The following is a 19,865-nucleotide window of genomic DNA, read 5'->3' on the forward strand; positions in this document are numbered from 1 at the left end:
GTTTTTTCCTGTATCTTGCTACATAATATGCCATACTTAGAGACTGACATATTTTTATAAATGTCCCACCTCTGTCCATTTCACAAATATATAATATCTTTAGGATGACCTAGGCATTGCCAGAAGCTGGAGGGTTGTTGTTTTTTTTTTTAATTCCCCTTAAAGGAATTCAGTTTCTTCATCTTTCTAGATATGGGACTCCTGAGGCAAGCATCTGAAAATAAACAGTTCTCACCTGTTAATGGACAAGATACTCAGGTTCAAGCCTGTCTGACTTTGATTGTCTGTAATGCAACTTTGAGAATATGGTTTTTCCTCAACACTTAAAAAACATTAATGCAGTATAAATGATGGAATAAATTTGCTTTGAGATATCTTAAAAGGAACATTTGCATGAAGTTTCCTTACTAATTGATGAATAAGAATGACAGATATACTTTAATTTTACCAGTGTAAACTTGATATGAGCTTTAATAAATTTGTGTATCCGTTGTTAGAAATACAATTGTTACATACTGGAAGATTATTTTCCTTTTCAAATGTTTTTCTAAATAGTTTTAGAATGTGCTGGGCCTTTGAATCTCACTTGAGAGTTACTGAACATTAGTTAGGTATGAATATCGTGAGAAAAGGCTAGAACTATATTTAGAATATGTGCAAGCTGCCTTTCCCGGGAATCTTGCCATATTTTTTTCTACTTCTCCATTATCTTTAGTATGCAACTGTTAGTAACTGATTCTAAAATAGATTGTTAGTGTAAATATGCTTAATACAAGTTAATGATTTTGTATTATTTTTCATTTAAGGCCACCAGAATAGGGGAAAAAAAAAAACAAACCAGAATGAGCCACTACTTAAATGTTTTGTTTGTTTAGCTTTGTTTTTGATTCCTTGGAAAATGGATTTTTCCATTTTGTTGGGCTTTTTTTAATAATAAGTGAACAGTTCAGATCATTTGTATAAAACTTGAGTCAATGGGGCCCCTGGGTGTCTCAGTTGGTTAAGCATCCAACTTTGAGTCAGGTAATGATCTCCGGGTTCATGAGTTTGAGCCCCGCATCGGGCTCGCTGCTCTCAGCACAGAGCCCACTTCAGATCCTCTGTCCCCATGTCTCTTTCTCTGCCCCTCCCCCACTCATGTGCACACTTTCCCTCTCTCTCTCTCTCTCTCTCTCTCTCTCTCTCTCCTTCTCAAAAATAAATAAAACATTAAAAAAGTGAGTCAATTGAATGTTTGCTTACTATTGGTGCAATAAAGAGAGAAGGAGAGAGTTAATAATACTGAATATAAAAATTTTCTTCTAGGGGCATCTGGGTGGCTCAGTTGGTTAAGCATCCTGCTTCTACTCAGGTCATGATCTCACAGTTTGTGAGTTCAAGCCCCACATTGGGCTCCATGCTGACAGCTCAGAGCCTGGAGCCTGCTTCAGATTCTGTGTCTCCCTCTCTCTCTCTGCCCCTGCCCTGCGCTTGCTCTCTCTCTCTCTCTCTCTTTCTCTCTCTCTCTCTCTCTCTCAAAAATAACTTTAAAAAAAAAAGGAAAACAATTAAAAAAATTTTTCCTCTGGTAAGGAAAATCTTAGAGTAATATGTTACATGTGAGAAAAACATTTTTCATCAAGTACTCTAAGCTCCTACTATTTACAGTGACTGTTTTAAATAAATAAATAGTTTTATTTAGCTATTTCTGTTATGGTGTCGTGCAGGCTAATAGCACTCAAAAGGTGTCATCGTCATTACTAATGAACTGCTACTTGCAGTCTTTAAGCGTGTTTGAAAATGGTCAAGATTCCATTCCTACTCTGACACATTCAGTAGAGCATGTGGAAGTCCTCTGCAAACTACAGTGCTTTTTATACGATCATCTCTCTAACAAATCTTGACCTCAGGGTAAAAGTGCTCATTTGAAAAAAGAACAAAATTAATACAACCACCAAATTTTGTAAATAGATGGAATCTTAGAAAATACCTAATCTAATCCCCTAGTGTTTTACAGGCAGGAAAAATAAGGCCCAGAGTAGATGGACAGCTTACTCAAACTGACACTTCTAGTTAAATACTTAATATCTTTTTTGTTGCATAAATTCATCAAATGGGATTGTCACGTACACTTCTGTACTGCTTTCCTTTCCTTTAGAAGAAGTATTAGTGTAGGTATGTAATATATGAAACCTTCCCGTTTTATAGTCAAACTGCTTTGTTTTATTGTTAAAAATCACACACACACACACACACACACACACACACACTCTTTAAGGGATGAAGAGATTTGTATTTTAAATGATTGCTACTAATCGCAAGCGTACTGATAATAAATATATCAATATGAACAAATCCACTTGCAGCCCCAGTTAGAGATTCCAAAGCAAATGAGAAGTTCAGAAGAAAGATAAAAGAGTTAAAATACCAAAAGACCCTGAGGCCAAGAGCTCAGGCTATTAAGATTTCCAGCTCAGAAAACTGCAAAACCATCCTTAGGGTCATCATTCCAGGCCCAGTAAAGACTAACGAGCAGTGAGGAGGGAGACGCCCCACCATCTGGTAGTAAAAGCAGTGTCTGTAATCTTTATGTGTAACCAACTTTCTTCCCTGTGATAGCACACCAGTGCAAAAGGGGCAGTTTTTCTTCATACTCTATCAGGTGCTTCTTGTACCTTCATTCCACCTTTGCAGTCAGATTCCACCTTTACGGATGTACTGAAGGGTGGGTAGAGAGACGGGGAAGAACTTGGTGACTTGCAGGGACCTGACTGCACCCATGTTAGCAGGCGTGTGCCTGGTGGGTGTCACAGAAAAGAACTGTGTTCTTTCTATGGGAAGCATCAGGCTTTGACAAGTTTATAAAGCCCCTGAAAAATCAGCAAAAAACTCCAGAAACATTTTGAGACCAAAGTAAGATTCTAAATGAATTCTTTTTTTTTTTTTTTTTTTGAGAGAGAGAAGGAGATAGAGCACATGAGCTGGAAAGGGGCAGAGAGAGAGAATCTTAAGCAGGCTCCGCAGGGCTTGATCCCATGGTTGTGAGAGTGTGACCTGAGCCTAAATCAAGAGTTGGACCCTTAACTGACTGAGCCACCCAGGTGCCCCCTAATTGAATTCTAAAGGAAGAGTATTGATCAAGATTTGTGTACAATACCATGACTTCATTAATACATGTTTAGGCACTAGGATGCCAGTAAAGGGCCCAGGCCCTGAACCAAGTCAGGACATCTGGTTTCCAGTCCCGCCTCTTGATGCCTAGCTACTGAAACATCACTCCATATTGCAAGGTTCTCTTCATCTGTAAAACAGGGAAGGAGATGGGGATCTTTAAGGTTCCTTCCAATGAAAAATGCTTTGTGTCAGTAAGGTAATAAAAAAGTAACTCACCTTAAACTGTATTTATTTTTCTAGTTTGCTCCAAAAGTGCAAGCTTTTATGGTATTTGTTATTATAGATTTAGTTGTTGAATAGAAAAATCTTATTTTTTAGTTTAAACTGTTCTGACCTCTCCAAGCCACACAGCCCTTCAGTCCACTGCTCAGTCCCACAGCTGGGAGTACAGCCTTGCCTGGTAACAGTGGCATGCCTCACTTACACAGCCATGCCCTAGGGAGGTAGAGAAAGTCCCATTAGAAGTGGGATCTGCAAGGGGCACCTGGGTAGCTCAGTCGGTTGAGTGCCCAACTTCAGCTCAGGTCATGATCTCGTGGTTTGTGGGTTTGAGCCCCACATCGGGCTCTGTGCTGACAGCTCAGAGCCTGGAGCCTGCTTCAGATTCTGTGTCTCCCTCTCTCTCTGCCCTCCCCCACTCATGCTCTGTCTCTCTTTCAAAAGTAAGTAAACATTAGGGGCGCCTGAGCAGCTCAGTTGGTTAAGTGTCTGACTTTGGCTCAGGTCATGATCTCATGGTTTGTGAGTTCGAGCCCTGCATCAGGCCCTGTGCTGACAGCTCGGAGCCTGGAGCCTGCTTCGGATTCTGTGTCTTCCTCTCTCTCTGCCCGCTGCCCCCCCCCCCCCAGCTTGCACTCTGTCTCTCTCTCTCAAAAGTAAATAAACATTGAAACAATTTTTTTAAGTAAGTAATAAATAAATAAATAAATAAATAAATACTTTTAAAAAGTAAGTAAATATTAAAAGAAGAGGAAGAGGAAGAAGAGGGATCTGCAAAAATACCATGGCAGAGGAGTACTGGCTCCCAAATTCACATAATTCTTCATTTTCAGGATGTTATTCAACATAGTCAGGATGTTACATTTGGTATGGTGGAGTTCTTTAAGAGGGACCCTATCAAAATCTTCGTGTCTCCTTTTCTCATATATGACTCATTATACCTTTTTTTTCCTGTTTTATGTATTCATACCTAGTGTATGGTACTAGTTTGTCTCTAGATTTTTACATAATTCTTCACATAATTCACATAATTCTTCATTTTCAGGATGTTATTCAACATAGTCAGGATGTTACGTTTGGTATGGTGGAGTTCTTTAAGAGGGACCCTATCAAAATCTTCGTGTCTCCTTTTCTCATATATGACTCATTATACCTTTTTTTTCCTGTTTTATGTATTCATACCTAGTGTATGGTACTAGTTTGTCTCTAGATTTTTACACTCACTTACTGATCTTAAACTCTTCCTATGGCCATCATTTTATTGCATGAAGATATTCTGATGAAATTAATGTGATGTTGTGCCAGTTTGACCTATTCTATTGATTTGTTGATAGAGCACACATGTGCCAGCAGGGCAGAGGGAGAGGGAGCTAGAATCTTAAGCAGGCTCCATACCCAGCATGAGCCCGTCGTGGGACTCAGTCCCATCACTGTGAGATCATGACCTGAGCCAAAATCAAGAGTTGGACACTCAACCAACTGAGCCCTCAGAATAGGCTCCCCTGGCCTATTCTGTTTAAAGGGAGCGCATAAAGTTAAACTTCCATTTTTTTATTCTGCTGCATGTTTCCAGTACACTCTCCAGTGTAATGTAACTGAACCATGAGACTAAAATAATGATACATATTTTTTTCTGTTTGCAGAGTGTTCGACCTACACCACAAAATGACGCTATAACGGTACACTTTAAACCAATTACGTTAAAAGCTTCAGAAAGTAAATATACCAAGGTTGCAAGTATTAGTTTTGATGGTAAGTATTCGGCTTTCACTCTCTAATGGGGTGATCTTATTTTGATAAACTAGAAGACATCTGTACTGACATCTTCATATAGAAACCCTGACCATTTTACAGTCAGATTTTGTATTACTGCTTAGGTTGGTTTATCTTATAAACCATCACAAATTCTTATTTGATTGCTTCATGAAAGAAAATGCAGCTTCATAAAGTGAAATTAGTATTAGCAAATACATTAGGATTGGATTAAATTTTTGTAATCTGGGCTTTCACATATATACCTAGTGAATATATAGTATTTAAGGTATTTACCTTAATTATGAAGTCATTATTTTTTGTAATTGAGTGATAATGTATTTGAGTTTCAGAAGCATGTTTGAGAATAGAAATAAAATATTCCCTGTAACAGTTTCCTATATTGGCTTTTTAAACAGCGAAGACAGCTCTGCCTACCTAAAATAATAGCCTTTATGATAGCATTGTCAAATTAGATTACTATGATTTCAAACATATATATTGTATATTTTGATATTTGAAATGTTAACCCAGACTTTAACCTATCTTAATAGCATGTTTTTATCCAGCTTTATCCCCTATACTAGAACATTTATTGAATTTGCGGTCACAAAAATTTTTAAATAGTGATTTGATAGCTGCTTAACTATGTATGTAATTACATTTAATAAGAACTGAAATCCAAATGGGGCTTTTCTCATAAGGGCCCTTGCAGAGTGAGGAGCCCTGAAGCTTATACTTTGGCTTTATCATGGAGCCACCTCTGCTCGTAGCCCACATTTCACACCTACACTCCTCATCACAAGAGAGCATTTGATCACTGTGATCTACCGAGTATAGCAGAATACTGGAAGACTCTGCACAGTGTTTGTGAGGGCATCTGTGCTTACTCCTTGCACTTGAGGGCTCTGGGGAGGATCGGGAGCAGTGCACAATCTGGGTGCCAAGCTTTAGTGTTCATCCCATGAGCTCAGAGAAAACTCCCAGAGAAATCAAGATTAAGGGGCACCTAGCTGGTTCATTCAGTGGGGCATGCAACTCTTGATCTCAGGGTCATGAGTTTGAGCCCCATACTGGACATAGCACTTACTTAAAATAAATAAATAAAATGTTCAAAAAAGTTTTTTTTTAAGAAATCACGACTAAATATGTGGCATACTTTCATAACCCAGCTATCAAGAAGTAGTACTGCAGAAGGTTTTGATGCCACAGTTATTTCCAGATCTTTGGTAAATTATCTTCTCTGTTGCTGGGATACCACAGTCATGTCCACCAGTATTAGCATCAGCAAGTACATTGTCTTCTCTTACTAAGAAGAGCGGCCAATAGTAATTCCTGACCCTAAGAACGTTTAGGATCCATCCTTCTGATAAATCCAAGCAGTGGGGGAGTGTTCACCAGGAACAGTTGTTCTATGTAGTTCTCCCACACTGTTCTTCTCCAGCTCCTGAGTTGACAACCCAGTGCAGTATTTCCCTTCTTGATATAAATGAATGTCAATAATGTTGGTTCTCCTGAGATCATAGATGCTAAAATAGTATTTCTTAAATTATGTAAAATTTAATATAAAGGAAAAGCATCTTTTAAAAGTAAATGATTCGTTTCTTAAAAGTGGTTTTTAGGGGTGTCTGGGTGGCTCAGTCAGTTAAGAGTCCAACTTTGGCTCAGGTCATGATCTCGTGGTTTGTGAATTCGAGCCCTGTGTTGGGCTGTGTGCTGACAGCTCGGAGCCTGGATCCTGCTTTGAATTCTGTGTCTCCCTCTCTCTCTGCCCCTCCCCTGCTCATACTCTGTCTCTCTCTGTCTCTCAAAAATGTTAAAAAAAAAAAAAGTGGTTTCTATTACCATGGGAATGGTGTCACCTTCTCCCTCCCCTTCCATCCTCCCATCCATAGTAGGAATATTGTACAGCCTCCTAAAATAATAAACCTAGTAATAGCCATATAACAAGCAGAAAGAAATGAGGTTTAATGGGAGGCATTTTTTTAAGTTTATTTTTTTATTTTGAGAGAGAGAATGTGTACACACGTGGAAAAGAGAGAGAATCCCAAGCAGGCTGTGCACTGTCATGTGGAGCAGACGGAGCCTGAGGTGGGGCTCAGTCCTCTGAACCGCGAGATCATGACCTGAGCCGAAATCAAGAGTTGGACGCTTAACTGACTGAGTTACCCAGGCACCCCTTCTTATCTGGGGGGGAAAGGGGGGCAGAGGGGGAGTTTTTAAAATCTGAAATCACTGTCTATACATAGCCACATACTAGATGTCATACCCTTTTTGTTGTTGTGTTGTTGTTGTTTGTGCTAAAGTTGGATTACACACATTTGCAGAACTAACTGGAAGTGTTCCTGAAGTACCTTAAGTAGGATAAAGATAAACAGCTTCTTTATTTGCTTTGAAAAGAACATCTAATGGGTACCCAGATTGGATCCAACTGAATCTATTTCTGTAATTCCAGATGGATTTATTCACAACTGCTACAAAATGTAAAGATTTTACGTCATCTGTAAGGGCAATATGATGGCAGGGAGAGTCTTATACTATGAGTTCGGGTAGGCTAATACACAACACCGGATGCTTCTTGCACCATGCTACTTTCTTGGTGTTTATAACAAGACTCTGGCCATACAAGAAATGTTATTTCTTAATACAGCTGTAAACCAGGGGTTCTCCATGGGGGCCAGTTTTGCCTCCTAGGCCAGGGGACATTTGTCAGTGTCCACAGACATTTTTGGTTGTCATATCTGGGGGCTGCTACTGCTATCTAACAGGCAGAGGCCTGGATGCCACCAAGCATCCTACAAAGCACAGCACAGCCCCTGCACCCCAGAAAGAACTAACCTGGCCTACAACGTTACTAGTGCCCAGGTTGAGAAGCCCTGGTGTGAGGAAAGTCATGGCTTATGGCTCTAGGGAAATAGCTCAAATACAGTGTTTTCCTCCTGAATTGTGTTCACTTGTTAATTCCTTATCTGTTTAATCCCATTACTGGAAAATTAAAATATTTTTCTTCTTTTGGATAAAAAGTGTGATAATGTGATGTAAAATGTAAAAGTCTCCCCTTTGCCAATCTGAAACTTCAGCTTTGTTTTTAAGATTTTGTCAGCTTACATCAAGTCACTCTCATCCTGCTCTGTATATAAACTCTGATAGCAAAAGGTGACAGAGATTATTTTTTATGCTTCCTTTTAGCATCAAAGGCAAAAAAACCGTCTCAGTTTTCTGGGAAAATAACTGTTAAGGCAAAGGAAAAGAGTTATTCTAAACTTGAAATACCATATCAAGCAGAAGTTTTAGATGGGTGAGTTTCTCTTTAAAGTAAGCTTTCTAAGTTTTCACTAATCAGTAAATTTTGTTTTCCTACTCATTGACCCTAGCAAAAGTAGTATCCAAATTCACATAAACTCCATGGAATTGTTGAAAAGAACAACTTCCACTGTAAAGGAGAAAAATCTCCTGTTTAACTTTTTAGAAGAAAAAGGTAAATAGGATGATATAATGTGGGCTTAAATAAAGTCTTAACGATTCAGTAATACAATAGAAAAATGAATCTATGATTTTTAAATAATATTCAAATCATTGAAGCTGTTTCTGTAATTCCTTCTGTAACATACAGTCAGTTGTGGCTTGTTATTAAGGTATATTGTCACTTGAAACAAAATCATTTGTATTCCTTAATAAACTTATAAACAGTCTTCTAGAATTACAGCTTTTTATAAATGGGCAGTAAAATATGTAGTTCATTTTCTGATTATACTTGAAATAATAATAGTTCAATATCCCTCTTGGTAGGGACTCATTTTAACAAAGCTGGTTGCAATAAAATGATGAACATGATTTTTCTTAAGTAGCTTAAAACTTTTTCTGTTAATACGTCCTTGATTTTACTTGACTTCATATAATTCAATAGAGAATAATTCTTTATATTACATGTCAATATTTTGTAAGCTAAGTTTTGTTTTAAATCATGTGCAATCTCTAAAATATTTATAGTTATACTTCTCCAGTTATGTCCTTAATGCTAAATGTAAAGTTATTAAAAACAGAAGAACTTAGATTTTAAATTAACACATGGAGGTAAAAATGATTTGTTTATGTTTTTTCAAATAGTTATTTGGGATTTGATCACGCTGCAACATTATTTCACATCCGAGACAGTCCTGCTGATCCTGTGGAAAGGCCAATTTACCTTACGAACACTTTCAGCTTTGCAATCCTCATTCATGATGTATTGCTACCAGAAGAAGCCAAAACAATGTTTAAAGTATGTCTGGGAACACCCATACTTTTGATTTTACTAATCTATCAACTAGATGATGCTGACACATTGTTTTTTTTCTCTCCCCTCACTTCCTAGGTTCACAACTTCAGCAAACCAGTCTTAATTCTTCCAAATGAATCAGGATACATTTTTACTCTGTTTTTTATGCCATCCACATCATCCATGCACATAGATAACAATATTTTACTTATTACCAATGCTTCTAAATTTCATTTACCTGTGCGGGTATATACAGGATTTTTAGATGTAAGTATGTTACCTACCTTTAAAATTTTAACTCTACCCGTCTTTTGTGTGTTCAGCTATTATTAGGCAATCATTTTGTACAGGTACATACTTAAATTTTGCCATTTTCTGAGCTCTACAAGTTGGTGTCATCCCTCCTCAGTCAGTACTTTTCAGATAACTGGTTTTCATCCTTCCCAGCGGCCATCTCTTATCATGTCACAGTTGAATCCTTCCCTTACAGCTTGTACTTAGATCTTTCCCACATTGTGCTTTCTCTTGGTTTTGCTTTTAAACTGTTACAATCATGGGGAAAGTAAAAACAAACTAAGTAGGAGAAAATAATAAGCAAAAAAAAACCAATACTACAGGGAGGGTGAAGAGGAAAGTATTTAAGGAAGAGATGACTCAAACTAGGAAATACAAGGTGAAGAAGAGAGTCAAATAATAAAGGTGAAAGTAAGGTGGTAAAGACACACAGTTGGGAATAGTAGGAAAGAGTAAAGGTCTTTCTAATACAGAAAATAAGCCAGAGGAAAAAAAATCCAAACTGAGCTGTCCTTAGGATAATCAATGAAAGAACTTTAGATGAGAAATAAAACTGATAAGAAAGATATAAAAGCTAAAAAGAAAATGAGAACATATAAAGATGTAATTCTCCAAAAAGCCAACATCAATAAGAATTTCAGAGCTGGGGATAATTGCAGAATTATCCCACTTCTTCATTTGTTTTGCTTGAATAATTATATATCATGGCTGCTCTCATGAATGCATAATGTTTCCTGAGACCAAGGATTTTTTGCCTCATCCTCTAGGGCTCCACTTAACCTTCCCTAGTACTTTATCTTCCTATTTCTTTTATGTGCCTTTAGAGAAGCAATATTATTCCATAGAGACTATGAATGTTTTCATTTCTGATTACTCAAAATATTTCATTGTACAGAATGCTTAATTATATTTTATATATGTGTATATTTGTGTTTATTGACATAAAATATAGAAACCTTAGGATATCTTCATATAGCTACTTTCTCTTGATAACATTCTTTTATGTAAATGTGATTGTATATTTAATTTAGTTCTTTCATATCTTTTCAGTACTTTGTATTACCCCCTAAAATAGAGGAACGTTTCATAGATTTTGGCATATTGAGTGCTACAGAAGCAAGTAACATTTTATTTGCAATTATAAACAGCAATCCAATTGAGGTAAAAAAATATATATATGTTTTTATTCTAAATCACATTTAAGGATTTTATGCTAGTGCTGCAATAATCACTTTCATATCTTTCTCTTTTTTAAGTTGGCCATAAAAAGTTGGCACATCATAGGAGACGGTTTATCGATAGAACTTGTAGCTTCTGAAAAAGGCAATAGAACTACAATAATTTCAAGCCTTCCGGAATTAGAAAAATCCTCTTTATCAGACCAGTCGTCAGTAAGTAAATTTTCTTATTGTTGCCTTAAACTTAGATGTATGTCTAAACCCCAAGTAAAAAACTATTCCTACAACACATATTTCAGTTAATATTTTTGTGAGATTCATAGTAACATTTGTTATTTGATATTAAAAGGTTCTTGTGGGTAATCTACTTCAACCCCTCCTTTTATATTGAGGGCACTTGAAGCCCAAAGGAGTAAGTTCTGCCTTGTCATAAAAAGTTCTATAACAAAACTTAAATAATCTCTTTGTAACACAAGTGTCATTATAAGAGAAATCCCCATAGGTACTAAACTAACCCTGTGTTCGTTGAATTTACTTGGCCAAAAAGATGGCCCTGCACACTGGCAGAAAGTGTTTTCGATTATACAGAATATTTGTGGTCAGTTTTCTGTACTGATGAGAAGAGAGTATCAGTGAAGCAAACACTGTTTGATCCCTTTCTAGATCTGCCCTTGTACTTCTACTCTGTTGTATAAATAGGTACATTTGGTCATAAAGGAGCATGAAACAGAGATAACAGATATATTAGTCAAAGCCCTTTCCACTACTGAAAGTGGAACTTGGAGTTTATACCTACTCAGAACAGAACTAGTAGAGTCACCTTGTGTGAGGAGGAGCTTAACATATCATCCATTAAGCTAAGGATAGAACTTTTTGTGGCAGTTTTAACAAAAGAAAGATAAAATGTCCTTACGCACAGAGATGGTTGACAAATAGGCTTCCATGGAATGCCATAGGCTATAAAAATTGATTTAAACAGTTTATACTAGAAGGATCCCCAAAAATAGTTATTTTGGAGAGCAGTTTGGCAATATATACCACTCCTGGGAATTTTTCCTGTGGAAATAATTTGAAGAAGTAAAAGCTGAGAGAATGGAGATGTTTATAGTAACATTACTAATAATTCAAATAACTTGGGAACAATCCAGTACATAAAGTAAATCATGATTTTATGATTGAATATGAAGTAAATAAAAATTTGATGATTGTGTGTAGAAGCTTGGAAGAGGATTTATGAAAAGGGGGAAAACAGTACTGACATATATTCTAATTGCAACTATGTAGCATTCAAGCTACATAATCAGATATTTGTGAATAGTGGTAATTTATGGCTGTGTATATTTCAGTAACTTATAGTGTATTAAATTTGATTCAAAAATAAAGCCTCCTTTTAAAACAAAGATATATCCATGAGAAGTAATATTTGTCACTGCAAATGAGATTTTATTTTTAATAGAAATAGAATGCTGAAAACATAATAATTAGGCCAGCCATTAATGTATTCCTTTCAACAGTAAAGAGTCAAATCATGTGTATATCTGCTCCCACGTGGTTGAGTTTTCTGTTTCCTAGTAAGACATTATAAACCCAATAATTCTAGAAATCTGGATCATTTCCTAACAATAAATAGCATATGTTAACACATACTATTTAAATTTGAGAGGTCCATTTAACAACAGAAAGCCTGTTTGACAATTTAGGGTTTTAGAATTAGCTTTTATATGAAACTCTAAATTTAAAAACAAGGGACAAAAAGATGAGATCATTGTTATGAACTCTTAAAATAGGAAGTTGTAGTGAGTTGCCAACTTCAAAATAGCAACTCCACAAAATGATTTTTTTAAGCTTACAGTGCCTAAACTTTCAACTGTTTTCCCAAAACCCAAAGCTATGAACTAAATTAGCATCCTGTTCCGTATGAAACACACATTGCCAACAAGTCCATGACCTTCAGACCTGTGTTCTGATTTGGGCAGCAGGAGTCATGATGAAAGTGTTAGAATTGCACAAAACCAACACAGAAAATGCTTCTAAAAAAGGAGAAAGTGAGTCTGTTTGGTGTGTCGACATTTGTTATTTTAAGGTAAATGTGAATTCTAGATAAAATATAACTACTAATAATTGAAGTACAGCTTCACAAACTGAATTACTTACTTGCCATTGGGAATCTCACAATTGAAGAGAGTGTGGGAAGAATGACACTGGACCACTGTCACACCACTCACAAAAACTGACTCAAACCAGATGAAAGACTTAAATTTAAGACCTGAACCCATAAAGCCCCTAGAAGAAAACATAAGGGTAAGTCCCTTGACATCAGTCTTGGTGATGATTTTTTTGGATCTGACTGCAAAAGCAAAGGCAACGAAAGCAAAAATAAACTGTTGGGACTACATCCAACTAAAAAGCTTCTGCGTAGCAAAAGAAGCCATCAATAAAAGGAAAAGACAGTGTACTGAATGGGAGAAGATATTTGCAAAACATGTTTCCAATAAGGAGTTAATATCCACAGTATGTAAAACAACTCATACCATTCAACAGCAAAAACATGAGCAGTCTGATTTTTAAATGGGCAGAGGATTTAAATAGTCATTTCTCCAAAGAAGATATCCAGATGGCCAACAGACACATGAAAAAGATGTTCAACATCAGCCATCATCGGAGAAATGCAAATCAAAACCACAATGAGATGCCACCTCACACCTGCCAGAATGGCTGTCAGAAAACAAGAAATTACTAGTGTTGTCAAGGATGTGGAGAAAAGGGAACCTTCATCTGTTGGTAGATACAGCCACTGTAGAAAATTGTATGAGGTTCCTCAAACAATTAAAAATGGAACTACCATATGATCCAGTAACTCTACTTCTGGATATTTATCTGAAGAAGACGAAAACACTAATTTAGAAAGATATATGCACCTGCATGTTTATTGAGCATTATTTACAGTAGCCAAGATATGAAAATAACCTAAGTGACCATCAATGGTTGAATAAAGAAGATGTGGTTGATACGCAAACACACACACACACACACACACACACACAGGGATATTAGTCATAAAAAAGAATGGAATCTTGCCATCTGCAGCAACATGGATGGACCTTGAGGGCATTATGTTAAATGGAAGAAGTTGGACAGAGAAAGAGAAATACTATATGAGTTCACTTAGATGTAAAATATAAAAGAATAAAACAAACCAAGCTCATAGGTAGAACAGATTGGTGATTGCTGCAGGTAGGGGGTGGGGGTGGCAAACTAGGTGAAGGGGGTAAAAATCTACAAACTTCCAGTTAAAAATCATGGGGATATAATGTATAGCATGGTAACTATAATTAGTAATACTGTATTGTGTATGTGGAAGTTGTTAAGAGAGTAATCTTAAAAGTTCTCATCTCAAGAAAAATAAATTTTTAATTATGTGTGGTGATGGATAGTGACTGGATTTATTGTGATCATTTCATAATGTATACAAGTATTGAATCATTATGTTGTATACCTGAAACTGATACAACGTTATATGTTAACTATACTTCAGTTAAAAAGAGGTAAATGCCAGAAACATCAGCAAATAGCTTGAGAAAACAGATAAAATTTCCATACTTCTTTCAAATTTTTATTAACTCTTCTTTCTTTCCATTATATTTGACACTTTCGTATGACGCAATAATCTCAGTTGCTTTGAAGGCATGATTATTAATGTGACAGTTAAATTCAGAATTTGAAACAGAACCAACTTTGTACTTGTGCCCTAAAATAGCTGAAGGATTGGTGGAAAGCTGTGTCCCTTTGCTCCAGCTCTCACCCTCTTTGTCTGTGCAGGTATAGGTGTGATGTGTGAGGACCATACCCCTTTCCATCTTGGTAGATGGGAATCAGATTGTTCCTCAGGAAGCCAGTTTTCTTGGTGGCCCATGGAATAAGTATCAAAGGATGGACATTATTTTGAGATATTTGTACAAGATGGTGTGGCAATTCACTGTCATACACTAGACATACATAAGAATTCAGAAATCACTTCATCACAATAGCTCTCTTTACCATTTTAATAGGAAACTTGAGCTAGCAAGGCTAATGAATGATGTCATTTCTACTACATACAGGTAATATTAGCTTCAGGCTATTTTGCAGTGTTCAGAGTCAAACTTACTGCAAAAAAACTGGAAGGGATTCATGATGGAGCCATACAGATCACCACAGACTATGAGGTAAGACTATGGGGATTCATGTCAATGAGGTATTTCTGATTTAGTCCTTTTTTTGTTTTCAATAGAAACAACTAAGTTTACTGATAAAGTTACACTTTATCTGTTTCATAACCTTAAAAACTGAGCTTTTGAGAATAGTTTACAAAACAATGGTGTTCATTAGCTCATAGTTTTCTGATAAAACCCAAACCTCTTAACTGAAAACAACTTGAGAAAAATGGCTTTGGCACACTTAAAATTGCTCTGTTAGAAACCTGCTTAGGTTATAGCACTGCAAAGACCCTGACTGAAATTCCTGAATTAGATCACTGATTCTTCTGCAATCATTAATATCATCCTGTGTGATATTTCCAAAAAGGAAGATACAGTCGAGAACTCACATCTTAATTTGAGTTCTTATATTTACATGAGTCATTCTAAGTCAAGGGCAAAGTGAAGATCATTGAGTGAAAGACTCTTTGTGGTGTCTAACATGTTGCATTTAGTGGGATTTTGAATGGATATATTTCTGCCACAACTAGATTTTAATTTAATATTTTAATTTAATATTTAGCAGTTCTTTGTGAATTTGAACACTACTAGATTCAACAAGTTGCTGCCCTTATTCTCCAACCTTTTTTCATCATATACCACCCCCACATGAATGAAAGTGAATTCAGAATAAACATAATTAGTGATATAATAATAATATATAAAAATAATAATTAGAATTAAAGTAATAATAAATGATTTGTTGGGAGTATGGCAAATTACCTCCAAAAGTAAAGAATTCCTGTTAATCACTCATAATACAAATAAGTGCATTTCATAGCTATGACAAGTTTTTGTTAGTATGGATAAAAATGAAAACTAGGAAAAAATATCTTAGAGAAGTATCTTTGTAAGTTATGAATAGAGTATGAGTTGATATTCTAAATCTATAATGTTCAACTCATTTTTTAATTAAGTTGATGTTAATTTATTACTATATACAAAAAATAGAGAACTATGTAACTCTAGAAAATGCTGTTTTTCATACATTGTTTTAGGAGTACAATTTGACTTTCCTTGTTAAATTAATAATCTGCAGAATAACCTATTATGAAAATCTGCTCTTCATTCCTTTCCCATTGTTTGGTCTTATTTACCATGTTTTCTTTGAATCACTGAGCAGTACATGGAAATTTACTGTATTTCAGAGCATTTGATGGAGTACATTGGTCAAGTTAAACGGTATATGTAGGTAATTTTAATATTACTTTTGAGTTGGTTATTGCTAATATAAGTCCCAAGTTGAGTTTTTTTACATCCTCAAAACTTATGCAGTAATGATCAAGATTAATCTCAGACTTAAACACTTATTTCCTTATGGTCTACTTCACTCCACAGATTCTAACAATTCCTGTGAAGGCTGTAATCGCAGTGGGTTCACTGACTTGCTTCCCAAAACATATGGTTCTTCCACCTTCCTTTCCAGTAAGAGATTTAATTTATAGATTTTTTTTGTAATTTTTTTCTTTGCCTTTACCTCTGTGTCCCTATAATCTAACAGTAAAGTCAGTTATTCTTTATTAATTGCTTATTTTAAGGTAAGACATTGAACCAGCTTCCACAGGAGACACAAAGAGAACTAGTTCCTTCTCTCAAAAAGTTTTCGATCAAGAATGGGAAATGGGTCCATGATGCATAAATGTAAAGCAGGATGTAGAGAGTGCCCTAAAAAGTATAAAAATCAAGTGCTGTGAGGGAAATACATATGTAATTGATAAAGGTACATGTAAACTGGCTTAAAATTTCTTTTAGCAGGGAAAATAGGGGAGGTAAAAACTTGCATTCAGGACCCTGGAGTCAACCTGAGTATAGACACAGAGGCAGTAAAGTCTGAGATGGCTTTACACAGTAGTGAGTTGCCCAGTTTGATAAGAATGGAGGGAAATTTGGGGCGCCTGGGTGGCTCAGTCGGTTAAGCATCCGACTTCGGCTCGGGTCGTGATCTCGTGATCCGTGGGTTCGAGCCCCACATCAGACTCTGTGCTGACCGCTCAGGGCCTGGAGCCTGTTTCAGATTCTGTGTCTCCCTCTCTCTCTGACCCTCCCCCGTTCATGCTCTGTCTCTCTCTGTCTCAAAAATAAGTAAACGTTAAAAAAAAAAAAAAAAAAGAATGGAGGGAAATTTAAGAAGATGGAATGACATGTTGGAGTGATAGCATGAAAAAAAAAAACATTAACACATTTAAGTCCATAAAATTTAAAGTTTTTAAGCAGAAGTTTGACATCATCAGAGCTGAGTTTAAACTTTTTTTTTTTTTTCTTTTCTGGCAGAAGTAAATATAAGGTGAATTAGGAAGTGACAATAGAGTGCCTGAGGCCAACCTAGGCACTCATACAGAATCTGTATGAGAAGTGTCAAGAAGAGGTTTGAGCTTAGGGCATTGGCAGAGCAGTAAAGCCCTTTCATACCTCTAAGCCTTGGCTGTTTGTCTTGAATGCCGTTCCTCTTCCCCTACCTTCAAAGAACTACACTGTCTTCCAAGATTCAATTCCATTGTCATCTCTTCCCTGACCATTTCTTGACTCCACTAGACATTACTAGGTGTTACATGTGTGATCTTAAAATGATTTTAAATAACCTCTCTTGCAACAGGCCTCACATGTGCTTTAAATATTGCCTTATGTGTTGGTCTCCCCAGTAAGACTCTGAGTTCATCAAAGAAAGGGATGAAGGATCTTTTATCCTCAAAGCAGGCAGTTAGTAGATAATGGGTGGCTGAAGGAGCAAAATAATGGAGACAAGAACTTAGGCAAGAGACATTTCACATTTGAATTGTGCTTGAATATCCTGAGAAGGTCCTACTAATTGAGGCAAGTATGGGTAGGATAGATAGAGTCAAAAATATGACTTAGAGTTTGAACCTAGAGAACAAGGAGAAAAGAAGTAGGGAAATCAAGAGACAGCCACTGCTTTTTGCAGAAAGATGATATGGTCAGTTCAGGGTACATGGCGACAAATGTAGAAGTGTCCCCTACCCTGTGGAAGGAGACATGATGGGTTAAGAGAAATAGTGCAGTGTAAAATCTTAAATAAACCTAAATTCAGAGTTGAGCAACTTAAAAATATAAATTTTGAGTTAATAGGTCCCACACATTTAAGTTGGGTCTTAATGAAATTTTTGTCTTGTGATTCCACTTTGCACTGACTGTACAGAACTCTTGACTTCATTATTTATCCAAAAAGACCTTGTTCCATTCTTCAGTTGCCTTTTCAATCAGTGATATTAAACACAGAATAAACCCTAGAAGGGAATAATTCAGTAGATGACACAGTGAAAGGCCCATGGATGGAGTAAACGAGAAAGCATCTGTATAAAAACAAGGTGTTGGTTTTGAACTACTTTGGGTCGAACTTCTAGATATCTTCAGGTGGCTTACAGGACCAAATATTTGCTTGGAATCACAAATTAACTTCATGTTACTGCATTAGTCAGGCTGCTATAACAAATTACCATATTGTGGTGACTTAAACAACAAACATTTACTTCTCACAGTTTTGGGTGCTGGGAGATCTGGTGTTTGGGGAGGGCATTCTTCCTGGTTTTGCAAATGGCTGTCTTCACTGTAACCTCAATTAGCCAGCAGAGCCGAGAGGAAGGGCAAGCTCTTTTGTCTCTCCACTAATCCCATTCATTAGGACTCCACCCTTATGACCCGATCACCTCTCCGAAACACTACTCCGAAATACACCTCTAATACTACTAGAACATTGAAGGTTAGAATTTCAATATATGAATGAGGGGAGAGGGGTTCACATTCAGCCCATAACAGTCATCAGGTTCTATAAAATCTCTTATCTAGTGGAGTATATTCGTGCCAACTAATGAAAACAGTACCTCCAGATAAACATTTGAAGTAACTCATAGTTTAATACTTAATATTTGAATTCCATTGTAAAATAAACTTTTGTATCTGTTACCTCTTTTGACCCCACCCCCCTGAAAGACAAGACATGGACTTGAGTGAAGTGGTTATTACAGGTGCATGAAGACCAGGTAACTGCCAGAAACACACAGCTGGTTAGAGGCCAAGCTGGGGCTGTCAAAGGCCTTGTGCTTCCTGCTCCTGTGTTCTCCCCATCATAGCAGCACACCTGGCCTCTCATAGCTGTCTGCTGTTTCCCTCTGGCTGGGCTGCAAATGATGAGTGTTACTTAGAACCTCACCTTCATTCAGCTCTTTTTTCTGTACACTCTCTTAACCTCTGTGTCTTCTAGTACCAAATATTAGCCCAGTGGGTATGATCATTTTCGAGACTTCTTCAAATGACTAGGAATCAAATTATAAGGTAAAATTCTGTACTCAAACAAAAGAAAGATTATAACATAATTCTTATTGAGGATTATTTAAATCATTCAATTTTTTACTTAAAATCTGATCCCCTATCATAGGGAGAAGCATACAGTTGATAAGAGCAGTCACTGGTTATCTAGTCATTTAATCTGCCTGCTATTTTAATAAGATACATGATAACCTGTATTTTTAAAAGGTATCTCATTTCTCTTTGGTACAAATGACATTTTCTTTTAAAAAGAAAAAATTTTTCCTAAGGAAATCTGATTTTTGTTTTTGTCTTGTTTGGCTTTTGATTTTAGAATTAAATTCTTTCATCCTGAATTTGGATACTTTGGGGGCAGCCTGGCCTTGGTAAACAAACCTTGCTTCACAAACTGACAGTGACCATTTCCTTTATTCAGAGCTGTCTCTGTTGGCATCCTCGTTTTTTTAACATCAAGTGTGAACATTTTTTTTTACTTTCTTATTTTAATTCATTTTC

At 36.4% G+C, this 19,865-nt stretch overlaps 1 protein-coding gene across 2 annotated transcripts in view; it reads left to right on the top strand.

Moving 5' to 3' along the window:
• The window catches only part of TMEM131 (transmembrane protein 131), a 238,002-nt gene that overhangs the window by 170,187 nt on the left and 47,950 nt on the right, over nucleotides 1-19,865 (top strand). For both annotated transcript variants that reach the window (XM_042981230.1, XM_042981231.1), the window contains 8 exons: nucleotides 5,016-5,124; nucleotides 8,314-8,422; nucleotides 9,232-9,385; nucleotides 9,479-9,649; nucleotides 10,727-10,837; nucleotides 10,933-11,067; nucleotides 14,955-15,059; nucleotides 16,428-16,514. In XM_042981230.1, coding sequence (XP_042837164.1) covers nucleotides 5,016-5,124; nucleotides 8,314-8,422; nucleotides 9,232-9,385; nucleotides 9,479-9,649; nucleotides 10,727-10,837; nucleotides 10,933-11,067; nucleotides 14,955-15,059; nucleotides 16,428-16,514 — 981 coding nt within the window. The remainder of the gene's footprint in view (nucleotides 1-5,015; nucleotides 5,125-8,313; nucleotides 8,423-9,231; nucleotides 9,386-9,478; nucleotides 9,650-10,726; nucleotides 10,838-10,932; nucleotides 11,068-14,954; nucleotides 15,060-16,427; nucleotides 16,515-19,865) is intronic.

The sequence above is a fragment of the Panthera tigris genome, chromosome A3 (genome assembly GCF_018350195.1).
Source record: "Panthera tigris isolate Pti1 chromosome A3, P.tigris_Pti1_mat1.1, whole genome shotgun sequence".
NCBI classification, from domain to species: Eukaryota; Metazoa; Chordata; class Mammalia; order Carnivora; family Felidae; genus Panthera; species Panthera tigris.